This window comes from Zosterops lateralis, assembly GCF_965231275.1.
Source record: "Zosterops lateralis genome assembly, chromosome: 13".
NCBI classification, from domain to species: domain Eukaryota; kingdom Metazoa; phylum Chordata; class Aves; order Passeriformes; family Zosteropidae; genus Zosterops; species Zosterops lateralis.
The window spans coordinates 7,947,987-7,968,936 of record NC_139773.1 but is presented as its reverse complement, the minus strand read 5'-3'; the positions used below and the strand labels follow the sequence as shown (position 1 = coordinate 7,968,936).

At 35.7% G+C, this 20,950-nt stretch overlaps 1 protein-coding gene across 6 annotated transcripts in view; it reads left to right on the top strand.

Annotated features, from left to right (window-relative positions):
- Nucleotides 1–20,950, top strand: part of UNC13C (unc-13 homolog C) — a 179,196-nt gene that overhangs the window by 14,681 nt on the left and 143,565 nt on the right. For 5 of the 6 annotated variants that reach the window (XM_083870705.1, XM_083870706.1, XM_083870702.1 and 2 more), the window contains 5 exons: nucleotides 704–803; nucleotides 1,581–1,698; nucleotides 3,401–3,520; nucleotides 6,026–6,164; nucleotides 18,561–18,627. In XM_083870705.1, the coding sequence (XP_083726831.1) occupies nucleotides 1,662–1,698; nucleotides 3,401–3,520; nucleotides 6,026–6,164; nucleotides 18,561–18,627 (363 nt within the window). In that variant the 5' untranslated portion in view covers nucleotides 704–803; nucleotides 1,581–1,661. Of the gene's footprint in view, nucleotides 1–703; nucleotides 804–1,580; nucleotides 1,699–3,396; nucleotides 3,521–6,025; nucleotides 6,165–18,560; nucleotides 18,628–20,950 lie in introns of those variants that run through there. The other variant, XM_083870708.1, reaches the window with a different exon arrangement.

Sequence of the window (20,950 nt, the reverse complement as noted above, 5' to 3'; positions counted from 1 at the left end):
CATGTAAATTAAAAAGCCATGTTCATTGAGATGATAGAATGTGCCTTTACAGCCCTAGATTCCTGTGTCAGACCCTACAAGATAGAGCTTTCCCTCAGTTCTTTTGTTTTCTGTCAGCCATACTTTTAAGCACTTTGAAATTTCAAAAATTTTATTCTTTTTCCTAATTAGGTCTGATTTTATGAATACTCACACTGTGCCTTTACAGTAACATTTATAAAAATCTATGAGTTCATTTGGGACTGCATCTGAAACCCATTTTGCTGCTGTATCTATATACAGAACTTGACTGAATTATATATTACAAGTCTATGGCCTTGCCTTAACTGGACATAAAAGCCCATTAGCCAGTCCCCAGTATTATCATATCAATTAAAAGGAAAAAAAAAATCCTAATTTGCAGAAAAGGAGTTTCTTGTGAGAGCTGCCAGAGAGATCGGTAAACAGTAAAAAGCTGTGTCTAGAACTGATATTTAAAATACTCACATTTAGGATTATGCTATCTCCCACCTGTCATGGGCAGAGATTTTCCTGCCATATTCCTACTAAAACTAATAAGAATTTCCCTGTTCATATTTGACCCACACCTCTGAGAGCAGGTGTGTATGAAGTATGTGTTAAACTCTTGCTGGCATATGGTTGTGTTTTTATCTTCTGGAAGGAACTAAAGTGGGGTTTAATATGCTGGTAATTTGTTTTTCAGACACATCCAAAACATACGTTGTTTTAAAAGTCCAAAATTTAAAAAGCACTACAATATATAGAAGAGGAAGGGAGCCTTGCTGGGAACAAGATTTCATGTTGTAAGTAAAAGGGAATTCTTATCAATTGGTTTTGTTGTATCTTTGCTGTATTTGTATAGTGTAGAACAATTTAGGGCATGTGAGGTCATGCAGCTGTCTCAGAGCTGGCACCCTTTGCTGTTCTCTGATTTCTTTTGTCTTTTTCCTGATGGCTAAATACACAGTAATGCTCTGTGGTACCCCACACAAATAAGTTGAAGATGTGTTTTACTACTTAAAATTAGTGGAGATTACATACAATGAGTCACAGCAGAGATACCAATACCTACTTTATTATATTGTTCATATTTACAGAACTGGTCTGCAGTGGGGAGCATTCCCTGAGGAAATTACCTCTCTCTTAATATTGATTCAATGTCAAGGGGGACTGATATGGCCTGATAAAATCTGATTTTAAATTCTTGCAAAATAAGGTTGTGGAATGGTATTTTTTTGGTCAGAATCAGCTAGTAATAAAATGCATGTATCCTATAATTACAGCTAAAATAGAGTCTGGATCTTCAGCTTTTGAAGTTGGAAGATGTTTTCCCATTGTTCCAGCTGAAATGTCCTCATCATTTTGTAAGGGCAATCCTGAATGATAAAACCTGAGATTTGGCTTGTTCAGTCTAACATTTGTGCTTGTCCTGCTAGTTTGTATTTTACAAGTATACTGAAAATCCCCACCTCTGCATCTACTGTAAGAAGATAATAACTTAATAATAAATTACTATTATAGATTGCTGAGCAGTTGAGATTATATTTTCAGTTTAATGATTTCTGTATTCATTCTTACAGTGAAATCCATGCTGATGGAAAGGGCTTCATTATAGAGCTGTGGAAGAAAGGCTTGCTCTGGGATAGCATTTTAGGAGTTTTATGGATTCCCCTTGCCACTGTGGAATATGCAACAGATGTAAGTTGACTTTCTGTGGAAATATAAACACTGAGTAAAATCCAATAAATTTCCCATTCTTGGACTCCACAAATACTGTAACAACCTTTGTGATCAATGTATATTTCTATCTCCTTTGCTTCAGTTGTCATATTAAGGCATAATGTACATGTGGCTCTCAAAGTGACAACTGATACACATCAGCCATACACCTTGGAAAAATAGCTCAGGTCCTGAGGCAGGTGTAACACAGCAGCACTTGGGAAGAGATAGGGAGGCAAGGATGGTTTGGTTTATATGATTAGAGTGAAAGAATTTTTGATCAAGTTCCATGGTCTGGCTCTTCATTTTGTTACTTTGGGCAAATCTATTAAAATGGGCAAAATGCTGTTGTTCTCTTTCTCATGGGAATTGACCATTGTCTCAAAGAGGAAAACAGAAATGTACCTTGTGATGCTACAGAAGAAATTAACAGTGAGGACATAGGAAAGGGTGAGTGGGGAAATGGGGTCAATGCAGGAGTTATGAGTTATGTATCCACCACAGTCACTTGGCCACCAAAATGACCATACTTGCTTTCAGTAGGGAGTTCTTATATTATAAAATAAAGAAAAAAGGTTTCTGGGAGTGTGGAAATACTGAAGCAAACTGAAATTGCTGCAAAATTTTCTAAATTAGGAAAAGGTAAGAGGTATCTTATTTTAATAATCCAGAATTCTCCCAATCATAAATATGCTTTCATATGCAGAGTACATGGAGGCTATTTTTAAAGAAATAACTGTGAATTAGAGAGGATGAATTTAATCTTTGCAAATAAAAATTGTTTGCTCTCTATTTGTAAAACATAAAAAAGCAATTGAAAATGAGGTAAAGGTAATCAGAGAATAAAATCAGAGAATAGCAGTATCTTTCATAGACTATAGCCATTTCTTTACAGGAACTAATAAATATTAATATATACATTGAACTGACATTTCAATTATTTTTCTCAAAAAAATGGAAGCAGAGGAAGAAAGTAATTCCTGCTTAAATTAGAAGTTGCTCTTATCACAGCTGCCAAGCGCCATTTCAAGCCCCAGGGCAAGTTGTTCTGCTCTGCTGCCCAAGCTGTTGCTGAGTTACAACTTGCTGACACAGAGGTTGTGGCTTACTTTGAAAAACCGAAACTTTAAACAAACAAAGATGCAAGATAAGAGATTGTTTCTTAATTTCTTCAGAGCCTCTAAATCTTAATTTATAATTAGTCTGCTGTGCAGCATTCCTGGTTATTTATCCTCCTAGTCTTAACCATGCAGTTCTCTTCTGGGCTTTATAACTCAGAAATAACCTACAAGGGAGTGTTACTTTAGAAGCTCTTTTTTTGGCTTGGTTATTAATTTAGATGTTTCAGTCTTGCTAGAATGTACTTGTTTGGTACCAGTTCAAAGGGGAACTGGAAAATATCAGTTGATAAGAATAATTTTCAATATTCATATTTTTTGTGTCTTAGTCATCTGACAACCTTCATGTCTATTTGTCTATATTGTTGTGCAAATGTTGTATTTTGAATTTGATGATTGAGAAAACTTGAAGTCCTAACTAGTACATCAACAAAAACTGGAAAATACTAAAATGGTGTTATAAAGAAGCTCCTATTGACTTAGGGGAAACTTCAGTCAGTAAAAACTGGCTAATGCTATAAATCCTGCTCAGGTAATTTCCATAACCTGTTTTTCCTAGGAAGGCCCAGGTTCCTGGTGGAGATTGCATTCTGAAGTAATTAAAAATGGAAGTGAGATTCAAGGCACAAAAACACCAACTTCTCATGAGATCTTACTAGACATCTACTTTGCATTACCATTTGGTGAGTTACGGATTAAGGTCCAGTACTCCAGCCATTCTATTTCTCTCTAAGTTCCTGTAATTTCACCAAAGCTCCTGAAGTACAACAACAAATAGCAATTTTTCTATCCTGAATCCTGAATGCATTCTGGTTATTTGTTTGCTTTAGGCTTTTGGTGTGTTGAATTTGCAGAATGTTTTAAGTATGTACTTACATCATTCTCATATCTAGAAACCTAGTGTAAATCTGATATAGGAACTCTAATTGTGTGTTTAAAAGATGTAAATTTAGATTCTTGGTGATTTCAGGCTGCTACTTGGGGAGAGTGTTGGTTTGTATGTTGAAGCTTGTGTTCTGATTTCGAACAGATATATTTGGAAAAGTTCCCAAGACAGGCCCTGGAACTGTAGTCACAGAGCACTGCAAATATCCTGTAGAGGTCACTCTTAAACCATAGTTTTCTTCATTGAGGAAAGAATTCAAAAGCATTATGTGTTGGTTACTGAGAAAGCCAGGATTATCATCTACTTGGGGTTTGACAAGGGCATTTTCATTGTTTATCCTATTGAATGACTTAGCTCAGCTCTGACAACTTGGGAATCTGTCCTTGACTATTGGAATCAGTGCAGCCCTCATAATCATGACAAATTACACTGGAAAGGTAGAAGATTGCAGTTACTTTTAACAATTCCTGAAAGATGTTCATTTCAGAATGCCAAATAATGGGCAGGAATATAAGAACCTCCCATGCTGCTTTAATAGTATGACATCATTTAGACTTGAGATCCTGCATGTAGTAACATGGAAATGTGTTCTCATCAGTAGTTCAGTGCCTTTTCTAGAAGTATCATCCAATGCCAGTTGTGGTAGCAATAAATTGGCATTTCACTATTGCCAGCTAGACTGAGCTCCATTAAAAGGCTGCTAAGTGAAATGAAGACCTACTATATTTAAAATTCTGCAAGCAAAGTCACAGTAATAAAGTACTGACTTTAGATAAACACTACAGTTGAATTGCAAACATTTTTCATGTCTCTAAAAGTCAAGTTATTTAAAGGATAGTCAGGGGTTTATGAAATAAGATAATTTTCCTTCAAATCTTTTAGATCTTGTAAGAGACAACAGAATAAAATTTAAAGGACATGTCTTATGTTTTTCCTTGAATTCAGCATTAGAGATGGGTAGCTTGCTCCTTAACATTATTATACCTTACATAAAGAGTATAAGCAAAAGGAATTAAAGATAATTTTACTGAAGTAATTGGTAATAGCTGTAATTTGGAAAATCATTTGTATGTCTTGGGAGCTGTCATTTTGCCAAGTAGCCTACTGAAAGTCAACAGAACTCTTACCTCATTAATAATTTTGGAAAATACCATACAGAACTCATGTCTTGGCCTAGGTTTAAACTCAGCTCATTATTACATTTTTCATATGCATTAATTAGCAAACGAACTAGTAACAAGAATAAAGTAGCAATGATGAGATTTAACCCCTGTTTCTGCATTAGTCACCACATTAATGCACTGATACGCCAAGGGATTTGCAAATCAGAAAATTAATTATTCTGATAACTTTGATCAGAAAAAATCAAAGTCCTGAAAAATCATGATAGACTGATTGTGAAAACTCATGGATCAAAGTATAGAATTCTAAGTACAGGGCACTTTAGTTAGTGTAATAATTCACATATACTTAAAATTTAAAAGTTTGCGTTAACACATAGGCAGTAGGAAAACTAAAAGATCCTGTTTTCCAAAGTGTTACCTTGATCTTTTGCATGTTTCACAACAGTGTTGCATTCACTTTGAGCAAAAGATATGACATAAATTTCTGGCAGCTTACCTAGTGTTGGTAAACACTGTGATGGAAAATAAATCAAAGTATCGTTCCCAATCTGTAAGCAAAACTTTAAAAATGGAAAAAACACGTGGACACACAAATTCTTACCATCATAATGGAAGAAAACTTCCTCACAGTCAGGATCAGATCATGAATCCTTTCCTTTCACTAAAGCTAATCAGATTATTTATGAAGCAAAATGTTCTGCAGGAAATCAGTTTGTACCTCCATTTGCAGACTTGGAATGTTTCTCCCAAGAGCCTAGAACTGGGAAAAAAATCCCTCAGTTCTAGGCCAATAGCGCGTGAATTGAAGTAGAGCTTGTTTCCCTACATAAAGCACACACGCAAAACCCCCCATAGAACCAAAATCCAATCAAACAAAAAAACCCAGTTCGCAGAATGCTATGCATGGACCCATAAGAAATACATGGCAAGTTGGTCTGGAAGATTTTATATGATTAATTTTCCTCCTAATCCAGCAATAGGTAATATTTTAAATAGGTCATTTTTACTGCTTTTCCTGTAATAAATAAGTGATTTAACCATTATAATGTTTGCAATTTATTTCATAATTCCATATTATTATAGATTTAATGAATTAAGATAATTAATTTTAAATGTACTTTCTCTTTTAGAAGTAAAATGGGCTGAAAGTTTTCTAGTGGCTTTTTCCTTCTCTACAGATACAGATACTACAGATTTAGATTGCAGAGGTTGGCACAGAGAGACACCCCTCAAACGTACAAGACATTCACATCAAGATACAAATGACAATCAGTCATCCATGGAAAGTGGGCTCAGCATACAAGAAAGCAAACTCAGGTATTTTACCGTGTCACATCAAGCGTGTGATACTATTTGTTGATTTTTTTTTTTTATTAAATGCCTGAATGTCAGCATGATACATGCAAAATTATTTTAAGCAAGACTGTGACTGAAAGTTTCTTAAACTTGTCAAGGAATGCAGGTATTTATTAGCTTTTCTATGTTCTTTTATGGAAAATACATGTGCACCTGTGCTGTTCTCACTCCTGGGCATGTGTTCAGCTATTCTATAGTGACTTCCTGAAAGATTAAGAAAGGAAGGGAAGCAACTCCTGACATGATTTGGGTATTGTAACTATTTTATTTCATCTGGAAAGCAAGAAAGACATTTGATTCCATTTTTGAAGCTAATGTATTTACCTAGACAGACTGCCTGCATTTCTGGAAGTTTTCCAGAAGAGAATTAATATTTTCTGTGTATTTCTTTTGAACAAACAACGGCGCAGTGAAAAAAAAAGGTGGAGGGGGGAGATAATTGCTGTCTTTCTGCTTCTCTGAATGCGGAAAATGATGATGCATAATGGTGGAAGGGGCAAGGAATAAGGTGGGAACAACTGTATTTATTTCTCTGCCATCACCTTCTGGTGAGTGGAGTTGAATGCTCAGTAGGGAGCCCAGTCAGCCTCTAAGAACACCACTCAGCAGTGGTCTCTGAGCAGGGAGAGCTTTCTCTGTGTTAGAATAATCACTTCACTTCTTTTGAAAGGCAAACTGGTGAGAAAGAAGTTCTCTCTGCTGTTCATTTTGGCTTTCATAGCAGCTGTCACAGACTGTATTGCATTTCATCCAGGTGTCCTTTATCTATAGCAGTGCAAGAAAGGCACTGTGGGCAGCTGACACTCCAAAAGGTGTTCTGTCTTGATGAGAAATAGAACAGTCTCTTGGAAAAGGCAGCCAGAATATTTGGTGTGTCAGGCATTTGGCTCCTATTTATCCTATATCAGGTATCAGGTCTTACAGCAGTGGTACTAGAAAATTAGCTCAAACATGAGGGAAAATACAATAAAAACTATTACATTATTAAGTTATATATCCTCTGAGGCAATAACATTTTGATGCACTTAAATGACCTTTTCATGTACTCTAAAAAAGCAGGGTCCTGGTGCATGTAACTTGTACACAAAATTAGGAAATAGACGAGTCTACAAAAAGCTCGAGCTCAGAGAGGCAGTTGGAGGCTGCACATGGACAAGGTGCCACAGCATCACTTGGGTGCCTGTCAGCCTTACCCTGTTTACATTTCCTAGTCAGTCCTTGCAGGGTATTTACAGAGAAGTACAAGTGCTTCCTCAGGGTGAGAGCTGTCAGTAATGGCAGCATTCAAGAGCTGTTTCTCTATATTTTTCTAAGCACATGTCCAGTCATTAGCATATCATCTGTGCTGACGTGTCATTTTCAACAGAGATCTGAGCCTTTGAGCAGCTTAAGTTAAACGGAAAGAAGTTAACCCAATCTGACCATGGAATTCTTTCCTTTACCCCAAATAATTTTATTGAAATTAAATGAACTTTTATAGTACTAAATTGAGGGTCACCACTAAATTATTATTTTTAGGTGAAAAGTTCTTCTATAGGTATTTTCAAAAATTCTGAGCAGAAATATCATTGTTTCAAAACTTAAAGTCCAAAAAACTGCATTTTTACAAAAAAAATCTGAAAAATTAGGGAAGTGGATGAGACTATTTCTTTTAGCTGTATTAAACACCAAAATTGACTGTCCTGTAAATATTTAAGTATTAATATGTTCCAAATTTCTTCCTTAATTTTTTTTTTAGACTGATATTTATTCATCAGTTCTTTGGTTATGTACAAAAGTGGTGTTTATGGTTGCTGACTTCAGGTGTAGACTGATGAGTAATTAAGTGTAACTGAGTAACATTTTCCCCTAAAGCAAAAACTCACTAAATCAAAATTTGAAGGATGTGGTAAATTATCAAGTGACCTCTCACTGGAGCAATATATTTTTTCCTAGAGGCTTAAAAAAAAAAAAGACATGCAGAGAAGGGGAAAATATTAGTAAAAAAACCCCAAACCCACAAATCATCTGAGTTTTTCTCCAAATAATGTAATTAATGAAAGCATCACTGTGAATTTCTAAAAATCAGTAATCAAGTATTTATTGTATACTTCATTCCATCTCTCCATAGTAGCCATAAGATAAATCAGTTGGTTCACTCTTTATGCATTATTAGTATCCAGTGCTGAGTGCTACTACTTGCAGGAATAATGATTTCATGTTTAATCTTTGTGGTACCACTGAGGTAGAAATAACGTTGTTGTGTGTCTATAATAGCCAGAAATGTATAGATGTACTGTCAATCATAAACTAAAATGAACAGCATAAAATCGATTAGGGGCACTTCCAAAACAAGCAAAGTGGAGCAAATATTTCTTTTAAAAAACAACCAACTAACGCCAAAACCTAAGGAAGTACAGCAATAGGGACAATGATCTTCCTTTCAAAAGGATATTGATTTGTCCTATGATATTTGTTTTCTCTGTAAACTGTAAATCAATCATTGAACAAGGAGAAAAAGTACATTAAAAAAACAACTAAAAATCCATTATTTAAATGGATAATAAACCATATATGTTTATTTCTTTCTACCTACATAGCCATGTGAGTAGATGTCATGTATACCTACGCAGGAGGAGAAAGAGGGATATGCTGCCTACAAAATTGTGTTAGACCTACACAGATTGCGGTGACAAATTTGGGGTTGAGTATTTTGCTCTAAGGTGTTTGGCTTTAACAGTGCTTCCACTTTTCTAATGGTTTGGGTGGCTGTAACTGCTGTGTTAAAAGGAGATATATTACTAAAATTTGACTTCATGACCTGCAGCCAGTAGCAAAGTTGATTTTTATATTATATCCATTAAACTGCTATTAACTAAAAGAGTGATTTGTGACAGTAAAATGCATATTTATTTTCAAAGGGATGAAAGCTGAAAAGAAAGCTTCAATGTGATAGTATTAGAAGTTCCTTAATGCTTGAAACATCATGAGCATTAAATGGCCTCTTAAAAATGTAATTAATCTTTCCTGGTTTTCCATAGGGTGAACAAAGCAAACAATTGTTTGAGGTCTAAATTAATTTGAGGTGGTCAGTTTACAGCCATTTTCCCAGTAATCTGTTTCATTATTCATGCCTAGATAATATAAAAAATAATAGGCATAAAATTATTTCAAAATCATGAAAATTTCCACCTCCACCTCTTGGCTACAGGTTATGAACTCCTTAAACTAAAGCCATATTTCCATGCATAGCCATTTGTTAAAACAGACAGTGTTTGAATATATACATTTGTTTTCTGTTGTGATCATTCAATGAGAAGTTCCTCAAAGTTAAATTAAAGAATAGGTAAGCATAACTGATCTTCTATAATATGTTATTGCTTCATATTTACTGCCAAAAAGAAATAAGGTCCAAAAGAAAAAAGAAAGAGGCATTTAACAAAAGATGTCTGTCACATTCAAGGCCTTTGGCTATGAACATCCCCAGGTTCCCAGCTTTCAGAACTGGCAGATCATTTTCAAAATATGAAAAGAAGTTGACATTATAATTAGTGATGGGTGGTTTTGCATTTAAATATTATTCATAGGCTGTTCTCTAAGCTGAAGGTAGTTTAACTCATGTAACACTTGTATGTTCCAAAGGCAAGGTAAAAGGACTGTTTACATCAAAACCCATGAACCAAGAGACTTCCCTGAGTCTGAACTATTTTCACACATTAAAGAGCATTCCTCTAAGCCCTTTGGCTTCTTGGACAGCTTTCTGCTGTTCTGCTTGAGTTACAGAAAGCAGTGTGGGTAGGAAGGTATTCAACTTTAGAGGATGTTTAGTCTTGTATAATAAATCAGTAATTTAAAACTGTAAATAAATGTTGTTATTAGTTTATATAATTACAGTAAGGCAGACCTTTTCAGTATGAATCTTATGTAAAATTAAGCCCTTTGTGTACCAGCGCAGTGATGAGAGTTCATTCCGCTGTACCCCAGGCTTAATTCTCAGCTGTCACTCAAACTCACATGCTCATTGATGATCCTTCCTGCTCCACTGCTCTTTCCTATTTCAGTTCCACCCTCTTGCTTTTCTCAAATGTGTTTCCTTCAGATCTTCTGTGACCTAAAACTATTGCTCTTGGTTGCATTAAAAGTTGTATTTTAAAGGACTAGTTTAAAAAAAAGTTTCTAAATAATTTTTAGAACTGTTACAGTAGCTCTGTAGAGCAGAGGAAGTACAAACAAAATTTAAAATTAGAGATGGAGAATGCTAGGTCTCATGCATACAGTGAATTTGAAGTTTAACCAATTTTATGGGTTTTTTATGTCTCTACTTTATAACTATGAGAACTTCACAATTGTTACCCATTTAATTTCTGTATTTAAAATATTTTTGAGTAAAAAAATGGAAAAGGAGATAAATTAGCAGTTAGCAATATAGAGGGAAAATATTGTACTTGAAAGAGATTTAGAAAAAGGACATTGAGATAACTGAGAAACATTTAGGGAATTGAAGATTGTGTCAGAAAAAAATCCCAATAAATTGTTACAAAATTGTTAGGAAGTGTAGTACAGATCCAAACAGATTTATTTTGCAAGGCAGTTTGCAGTTTAAAACAAGTGATGGTAAGCTGATGTGACATGTTGATGTACATTTTCTTTCCTAAAATTATCTCGAATAGATTTTGGTTTGTTATTTTTGTTTGACTGGGTTTGAAGCTAAATGCTTTAATTCTGAAGTTCTCAGTAGAATCTATTAAAAAAATTTTAGTAACTATGAAGCTAGTATGAACTAGTTCATGAACTATGAACTAGTATGCAGCTATGAATCCAATCTTTGTGACACATCTGAAAGCCAGAATCTTCATACCCAGCTGGGTTTGTACAAATGTACAGGGTTAAGGCCATAGGTAAGTGAGGATGAGCTGCTGCTCCCCAAGGGAGGGACAGTGAGACAGGGTAACACAGCAGGCAGGGCAGGGCCAGGGCAGCCAGTGCCCCAACCCAGTACCCCAGGCAGGGCTGGGAATGGCAGAAGGGGTCAAACAACAGAGCACAAGCCTGTGCTGATGGAACAGCTCCAAGGCCAAACTGGCAACGCCTGAGCTCAGGGTCAGGCCAGTGGTGCAGCCAGGGCAGGGCACAGCAGTGAGCACCAGGCAGGTCCATAACAGCACAGCAGGGTCAAATTCAGGTCCTGCTCAGTGGGTACATAGGCAGAGCTGTTCTTGAGCCAGTATCCCAGTCTAGGAATGGGACAGTCTTGGAAAAACTTCCAGTAGAGGAGCCATAGTATCTAGCTCTAGCACAAACGATACAACTAAGTTTTATGTCCTGCTGTATATATAAAATAACCTACAAAACCCAATTATAAAATAGATTACACATTGAAATAAAATGCAAATATCTTTGTCACATAGTGGAGATTACTCTTTGTTTCTTCCAGTCTCTATCCTCACCATTCTATACTGCTTTAGTTCTCCCAGTACTTAGATTTTATGAGTTTCTTTACCTTCAGTCTTTTCACAATTGTCTGTTTTGTTTGTGGTTATTGGGAATGTTTTGATGGTTGTTTCGCATTCTGATATGAAATAATACTGAGCTTTAATTGATTGGGTCCTTTTTTAATATTCATAGTTTCTTATGTTGACAACTTTTCATAATAAATAAGAAATCATTATGACTCTCCCTGAGATTCTGTGTAATATAACATCGTTCATGATAAATTCTTTAGGTTTGAAAAGAACAGGAAAGGCTTTTGAAGTTTCATTTTACCTAGATTAATTAAGTTCTATGCCTTCTTAGAGGTTTCTGATATCATGTAACTGTATTAAGTCTATTACTCGTATACAGTTATCTTATCTTGGGTTCCCAAAAGGTTTACTTGTTATAAAGGTTAACACATTTTACTTAGACCTTACATAATAGTAAATTTTTAAGGTAACTTGTTGGTTTCTGGGAACTAGTTTATCTAATTAATACTTAGAGCTGTGTGTAAAAGATTGAGAAGATTCAATCTCTGTGCAAGTATTCCCTTGAAACTACTAGAAAATTTATTCATTTACAGAAAAGCTAAAATAGTCATCAGGTATCAGTTCTTCCACAGAGAAATTCCCTTTTTCTGTATGAATTGATCTCTAAAAGCAACAGCCATTTCAGTTGGGGGCATAAGAACTCTACGTAAGAGCTACACAACAGGAGAAAAGAGAGTTGCCATGGAAAAGCAGCAAATGTTTATGAAGAGTTTCATTGGGCTCCTAGTGCTGTGTCGTATTTCATCTATACACTGCTACTCTGAAAGATACCATTATATTCAGAAGCAGGGTAAACTTCACTGGAATTAGTTTACTGTACTTGCATAGCAATTTATTTTGTTTGTTTATTGCATGCATACTCAGTCAAATATCTTTATAATACTGATTTTGATGGCTTTTTAATAAAATTGAAAGATTAGACATTGGTTATGAATAAATAGAGAGATTCTGTAGGAGAAAATTGAGTTAAGTTGATTAAAGAAATACATCTTTCCAGTATGTATTTGGGAAAATAATACCCAAATTTTTATTTTTTGAGTTGGGGATATCAGAAGAAAAAAAATTGTTTTAATGATACAGTATTGAAATAAGTGAGAAATTGGAGACTAACAAATAGCTGCATTGTGGCAAATCCAGGCAAAGTCTGGAGAAATTCGTAAAGTTTCCCTAAGTGTCAGATAGATATTGTTTGATTTCTGGGAACAATCCAAGATGACACTTTGACAGATTCAAGATTGATTAAAAGCTGTAACTTCACTGGACAGCAGAACAATGTCTTGATAATGTCTTATTCACATCAACATGTGTTTCCTCGTGTCACCTGTCTCCTGCCATAGCCCTTGGTCTTGTCAATCAGCTTCTGTCCTAATTGCATGTTCCTTTTGTTCAGATAAACATCTTTCAGTTTGGAAATCATTAATGTAGCTACTGCAGTGCTGAGGAGGTAATGTATCTTGTGGGGGTTTCTCAGGTAGCAGCATTGCCTTGGAATATCTTTATATTCATCAGAAAAAACTGGAAGTTATTTTGTAAAATGTTGATTTACTGTCTTGGCAGATCTTAAAAAAATAGAATCTTTCTTCAAAGCTGCTGTTCTATAGCAATGTAGGGGAAAATATGAGCTATTCCCTACTGGCACTGTATTAAGTGTCAGTATCACAAGCTGTAGTTTTGATAGATCTGAATGAGAGTTTACAATCCAGTTCATAGCTCTGAGTGGTAAAAATTGCAATTTTAAAAGTTTAGGTATGGATTGCTGTACATCTCTATTTGCACACCTTTTAGCACCAGGCCTGCAGTTGTGGTGGTTTTTTAAAACAAAATTCAATAAATACCTCCAACATAATGAAAACAGGATGCCACCCAATCAACAGGATGCCACCCAACCTTGAAAACCAAACCTTTCAAGAAAGGGACATAGTAATGTTTGAGAATAATAGTTCATTAGATAACAAGAAAGTCCCAGTGTTGAATGCAAAATGCCTCTATCTTGAAATCTAAACATTTGGAGTGGCCTAAAATACAGAAGTTTAAATAGTTATTGTTTCCTTTTCCCAGTACTCATTCTCAGCTACACTGAAGAGTTTGCTATTTCTCTATCTGTGAGGAAAAAAAAATTTTTTTTGGTCATATTTCAAGTCAGAACACTAAAAGAACATTACTGGAAAGTAATTGTTAAAACAAGAGACAGCAACGTCCCATCAATAATCGTACTATGATCAGACTCCAGACCCATCTGAGGAGTCAAAAGACACAAGGGAGAGGAAGGCACTTCCCTTGCACCAGACAGTTAATTGTGCCCAGGAAGGGGAGTGGTGGTCAGGCTGCAGTAATTGATGGCTTATCTTTAGCAGCTGTGCAGACTTGGCTCAGGGGTATTTCTAAAAGCAAGCAGACAGATCTCTTTCTTCAGTAAGACAGAAAATCAACATCAATATGAATTATACCTATGAAAATCTTGTGAAGAACTGGAGGAAAAATTTGAAATGGGAAAAAAATATGAGTTCTGTTATGAGGATAAATGCATAGCTTCAGACTTCATTTATTTGCTCTATAGGTGAGTCAAAAGATGTAGCTCTTATAAAAAACTTAAGTTCCTAATGATTAGGTAAGTAAAAGAGAGCTGGAGGAAAAACTGAAATAAAGCAGATATGTAAGCGTATTTTAGTTTCTGTTCATGCATTGCTAAATTTTTGAATCTGAATGGCTAGAAAACAGCTGTTGTTGCTGTAATATGTGTTTTAGGCACTTAAACAATATTATCTCAAAAAATCATAAAATGTTATTTCATTACTGTAGTAATCTTATTCTCAAAATACAGACTGGTAAAATTTAGTACCTTGTCACAAAGAAACAAGGAACTTGTAATTTTAGTCTGAAAAACCATCAAGAACTCAGAACTGTAAACTATTTGAAGTAAAAGCAGCAGTAATATAATATATGATTGAAGATGATAATATAGGTACTGAAACTTTCTATTTTAGACAATAAGAAAATAAATGGAAAAGAAAAATGTGTACTCAGATTTAAAACTAAAATTTTACTGTAGTAAAATTTTGATGAGTAACTGGTTGCTGATCTATACTAGGTTTTGTTCTCTGCTCTGTTAGTTTAAAAAATAAATTTTCAAGAGCAGTTTGACCATCTGTAAAAGGGAACCTGTGTAGGGGCATAGATTTACTGCTACCAGAAAAATATCTTGGAGAAAATTCTGCCTTCTTTTGCAAAACCCTAACACACAAAAATAGCTGTATGAGGCACTTTAGTAATGCTAAATTGTATTAATCTATGCAAGGCTTAAAAAAACGGTATAGTGGTATATTTAACTGTGGAATGTCTAGATAACTTAATTTTCCTTTGCAATTTTTCCACATCATTAATTTCCTTTAAATGTGATTATGGCTAAGATGGACGAGTACTGCCTACAGTTCTTAGTGTTTTACTAAACTGCTACTTATTGCACAGCTTTTTAATGTTATAATTATGCTTTTATCTATACCATATAATTGAGGCCTATGAAAAACTTAAAATTGAATTATAGTTTTACAGTCCAATAATCCTTGACAGGATACCTGTTCTGTAGTTCCATATCCCAGACATATTTTCCAATAAGAATAGTGTGTCCTTCTACCAAGTGCATGAATTGACTTGAAAGCTAGTGATGTAAAGCACCTTATTTTCAGCTGAAAACTATTTCAGTGCAGTCAGGTTCAGCTCATGACCGGTGCTGGAACCAGGACAGGTTTTTGAAGCCCAGGTGTAATAATGCTGTTGTGGTTTTGGCCTGGTGTGCAAGGTAGCAACTGCACCAGCAGGGATATTCCCAAAGAACTTGTGCTGCTGCAGTCTAGAAGAGTAGCAAGTGTAAATTCTCACAAAAAAGTTTAGGGTATGTTACAAACTTCCCTCCAATGCATGTTTAATTGTGCATGTTTCAAAAGTTACAGCACTGGAAGTGATACAGTTAAAAATATCATTCTTGGTATTCTAAAAAACAGAGAAGTTGTTATTAATCTTTATTTTTTTCTATCCCCCTCCTGAACTATAAAAGAATGGAGAATAAAACTCAAAAATTTCATCAGCCTGATCCCATATTTGTGCAAGAACGAGCATTACTGGAATATTTTGAAAAGCACATTTAAAGGAGAAAAAAACCCCAAACATTTTTATGGCAGTGTATACAGTCTGCTTGATATGTCCATTGGAGATTGATTTAAGCGCATGATGTTTGTTTCAGCCTGACTGTTGCCAGTGGGGAGTGGAAATTGCCAAATAAAAAATGTCATAATAGAGTGTAATTATTTCAATTTTTCTTCCACAGTTTGTTTGCAGAGGAGTCAGTTATATTCAAAGCTGATGAAATTGACATTAGTGATGAATACTTAAAAACGAATGCAGATGTTCAGGATGGCCTATTACAAAAAAATAAGCATTCAGAAGATGTCATTTTTTGTCTGTATGTGGCCACACTGCAACTGCTCTATAATTAACTGCCGTACCATGAAGTCTGTAGTGAGATTAATTTTACAAGAGGTGCCATGAAAATGCAAATCATCACTGCAATGCTAGAGCAATTTTAATGTATTTGGCCAGCTAAATTAAGAGGGAAAATATCTATTAAATAGAAGCGTCAATGTAACTTTTGTTTTCTATTAAAACTCCTTAGCCTTCAAGAAACCAGACTAAGAGCCCTTGTGTTCACCTAGCCTGTGCATTCCTTTGCACATACCCGTCATTGGTCAGTAAATCACTGGAACAAGATTGGTTATTTTGATCCTTCTGGCTAAGAGATGTGAAAGCCCACTGAGTTTGATGCATGGTGCTTCAAAACTTTGGCCTGGGCTGCTTGCTGAGCTCACCAGATCTGAATACTGCCATACTCCTGAGGTGTCTCTTGTAGTTCTCCTTGTCTTGTGGCCTTCACAGCATCAGAGACCACAGCTGGGCATTATGTTTTAAGGGTGGTGAATCAGTGTGATTTTCAGGCATTCTTACAGCATTTGTTTTTAAACTTTTTGTGGTTCAATCATATTACACTCTTCTAATTATATTTCTAGATACTATTCCCTTGTTTTCTGGCTTAATGCCTGTGTGAAGTTCCCTAATCTGTTGTTGTTTATGTTGTTTCAAAAAATTATAGTGATGCATATGCCTGGCACATATGTTCCTTGTGTGCAGTTCAGTTTAGCAGGACTGGTCGTTCCCAGCAGTATCTGGTGGGCTTTGTTACCCAGAATTCCTGTAAAGCACATGTCATCAGAAGCTTTGTTCAGTATTGATAGTGTTTTCTGCCAGGTAACTAATTAGTTTGGCTGGATCTGAATAGAAAATTAACAACCATTTGTCCAAATCAGACCCATCACTGTGTCAGCAGGAAGTGAACAGGTAGAAACTGCTGAGTTTCTGAGTGGCACAAGAAACGTATTCAACTGCCTGATCTGACTGCTCTGCTCAGCAGTCTGATCCCCAATTGGTGACTTCCTAAAAGTATTGCAAACCAGTTAAACCAGGTTTTGTCCCCCTCTGTATATTATGCCTCAAAACTTAAGAATGCTCTTTCCCTACTTAGTTTTAGTTGAGGCAGAGAAAGCTGTTTCTCTCTGTTCCTTCTGAATCAACACTGACAACCCAATCTCACCTAGAGGTTAATTACCCTGGTAATTCCTAAGGTTAATTATTACCCAGCATTTCCAGTCTAGTTAACAACTGCAGGGTGGGGTGGCCCAATTACTAGTTTCACTTGGTTGATTTACCTGAAAACAAAAAACCAGCTGTGAAGAGGAGAAAGGCTGGACCTGCACACATGCAGCCTGAGAGATGAGGGCAGGGGAAGACAAGCCTCTTCATACTTAGTTTGTATCATGTGCGCTCAGCTGTGTGTATCAGAGGGAACATTTTTCTCCTCAAATAAAGGAGCACTGTTCCAAAAGTCCAAGATAATTAAATAGTAATGTGTAGACCAAGGGATGGCACTGAAGTATAATATAAATATGCTGCAAAAACTTTACTTAGTAAACAGGCTTCTACTGTCCTCTGTAAATTATGTGTAGAATTTTACGGCATACCTTTTTATTTTACAACTTAACTGTTATTGTACAAGGCAATGGCTTTTGAATTACTTTGAATCTTGCAGGAGTGGTGGAGTCTACACTCATTATTTTAACCTGTGCTTAACAGCCATTAATGGAATTACTGTTTTTTCAGTTTAAACCAACATTCTTCACAGGTGTGGTGAAATAGCTGAATAATGAGCCCTAATTATAATTGGCCTGTGCAAGTGTGCAACGTCTGTATGAGGGCAATCAAATATGCAGCTGATTGTATTTCAAAGATTGGTTGGAGTAAATGTTAGTTTTTGTTTGGTGGTACATTTTTGGGTGGAGGGAGTATTGTTTTTATGTTATGTAGCTTCTCAATAACTCCTTTAGTGCAGTTGGCAAAGATTTGGTGACAGTGTCTCTGTCTCACAAGGATATGCCTTTACTGAGGAAATTTAAAGGTTTGCTTTTTTGTCACTGTCTCGGTGGTTTGGATTTTGTTGTTGTTTTCTGACTCTCCTGCTATTTGAAGTTAAAGACCTTGTAATTCTGATTTATGAGCCACTAAAATTGGGAAATGTATTCCTTTGCTAATGTTCTTTTATAACTTGATAATATGAGGAACAGGAACCGTGTGTTTTCAAGCCAGTAAACTCTTAGCTTTAACAGAAGCCCCTGTAATCCAAAGGTGATATTGTGAGTTAGTGATGTATCTGACTTTGATCCACTCATCCATAGATTTATCAGATTTCTTTTAATTATTTATTTTCATACTTTTTTGTTCTGAGTACTTCTTTTTTTCCCCTCCTTTTCTCCAGGAGAAATACAGACCAAGGTAATGGAGGTAATTTTGCAAAAGCAAGATGGGCCAGGGCTATTCAGAAGGTAAGAACTACTCTTAAAACTACTGACGTATTGCTGTAATTTAAAAAATTTTCTCAGTGTCAAGCAGGACCTGAGGATGTGACTGCCAAATTTCTGGTAGTTGAGACAACTCCTTCCATTGCTTCTTAAATCTGTGTGGTTCCTTCACCTCAGGATTTTTTTATTCTGAAACAGAAAGAGGATGAGAATTTTTGAGACTTTCTTTAGTCTCAGAGGAGTGATTGCAGTTTCGCCATCTTAGAGGTGTTCCATATTAAACCAGATGCCTTAACATCAGACGTCATAATTATCTATTTAGTAAAAGTAGTTAATAGAACATTTTTTTTCCTAGAGAATGATACCATTGCCTCAACATGGACTGTTTTATTAGATGTCATAATTAAGGGAAATTAATATGATTGCTTGGTATCATTAATGACCATGTAAACAGACCAAGGTTTTGCTTTCTAGCTGTTGCTGTTAACCTGTGCTAACCACTCACATCAGTGGTTGGGAATTGAAATGTCATTAGTTTTTGCTGAGTTTTCCAGCATTGACTGTAGTGCGGAACTATTGTTGATAACTTCTGAGAAACACAGCAGTTATGTCTGGTGTGTACAGTGACCTATGAGAAACTGAAGAGTCAGGGCTTCCTGTTTCATTGGTGTGTAGGCCTTTTGGAAATACTGCTTATTCTCAAGTAGTGTGCTGTAAAATATCATTTGTGTGCTTTTATGGCCCAGCCAAACTTGTTTAGTGTAAATATGAGTCAAACTCAATCTAAAAATGCACCTTCATCAGTTCATTTTGAGCTGGTTTTTTCCTGCTTTTTTGAAGACCAAGTCCTATTTCATTTCTACTGACTTTTGGTGTCTTTATAATCATTCACAAGATTGTGCCTGTGTGAAAAGAGTGGTGGAGGGAAATCTGTTTATACTGGGGTGTTGTGGGAAGAGTACTCATCTGATTCCCCTGATCTCAGTTTCTGAATCCAATTCTGTCACTGGTTTGATTTTTTCCTTTTTTCTGCTGAATGGTAGCTCACTGAAGAAGACAGACAGGAAGAATCCTGGTCTCTAATTGAACACAACAGTCAGACAAGTAAATAAGCCAATTTTTTCTTGCACACAGAGGTTGCCATAGCCTTAAGATAAATTCTTCTGTGAAGAGTTTTGCTTCAGTGTGTGCTTAATTGCCTAGCCAGTGGGGTAAACCTATTTCTGAATTTAAAACCAAATAACTAATGCCATACAGTCAGCAACTTTGACATGATGAATCAGCTGAATTTCATTCAGATGTTAAAAAGTATTTGAATAAAGCAATATTAGAATTGTGCTTCTTCCCACTGCTGTTCTTCAAAGAAATTTTGAGGTCAGGAATTAGAAGATGGTAAAGTAAGCAAGTTAATATGCATGAGCTGGAAACTTGGTCTGTCACTGTGCCATTAAGTTGTTTTTTGTAGCAAAGTAGTGAAAATATCTCAGTGCACTGAAATAAGAATAGATTGCTCAACAGCTAATCTAGCATCAGTATGGGGCTGAAAGATGGTGGCAAAGTTATTGCGAGACTTTGGAGAATTTTAAGATTGTGTGGATGGGAAATATAAACCTATACATCATGCAAAACTCTTTTGAAGAGGAAAACTTCTATAAATATTTTAAAGGGTCATTTAATTCCTCAGTTACTATTTAATTTCAAATTAATTTAGATAAGGTTTTTCTTTTGATAAACTTATTGTACCAGAAATACTATGTCTTTAGTCCTTTATGCTTCAACCTTGTGGGTTGCCTTGGACTTTTTTCTTTGTCTCTTCTTTCTGAAGATAAACTGGTTTTCAGAAACAGTACATTGGTATTATCTCATCATTGATTTAGCACAATGGATGTGACATTAAGTGCCATTGTTTGCCCAGAAACTCTGAGATGCATGAAGGATGAATCTCTGCCAATGCCTAATCAAAATAAACTTTACACTTGCAAGTATTATTTGGGCTATAAAAGGCCATCAATAAAAAGGAACCCTATGCACCACAATAAGATCAGAAGACTAAACAATCCTGATGTATTTTGCAGACAATACAATACTCACAGAGCCTCATAATGGAGGCAAGCAAACACATAAAATAAGTAGTTTTCCGCAGAAAGCCATCTCTATATGTAGGTAACTGCTGTAAGATAATATTACCACACGGAGGGAACTGTCTCTTCCATAAGGAGCTGGAAAAATAAACAACCTTAAGTAACCGTGAGGGAAGTTTTTAGGCATCAAAGCAGTCATAGGTGAGGAATCAATCCCTGGAAGCGTTTTAGAACATATGAGTAACAATTTTGGTGTTTTGGGGTTT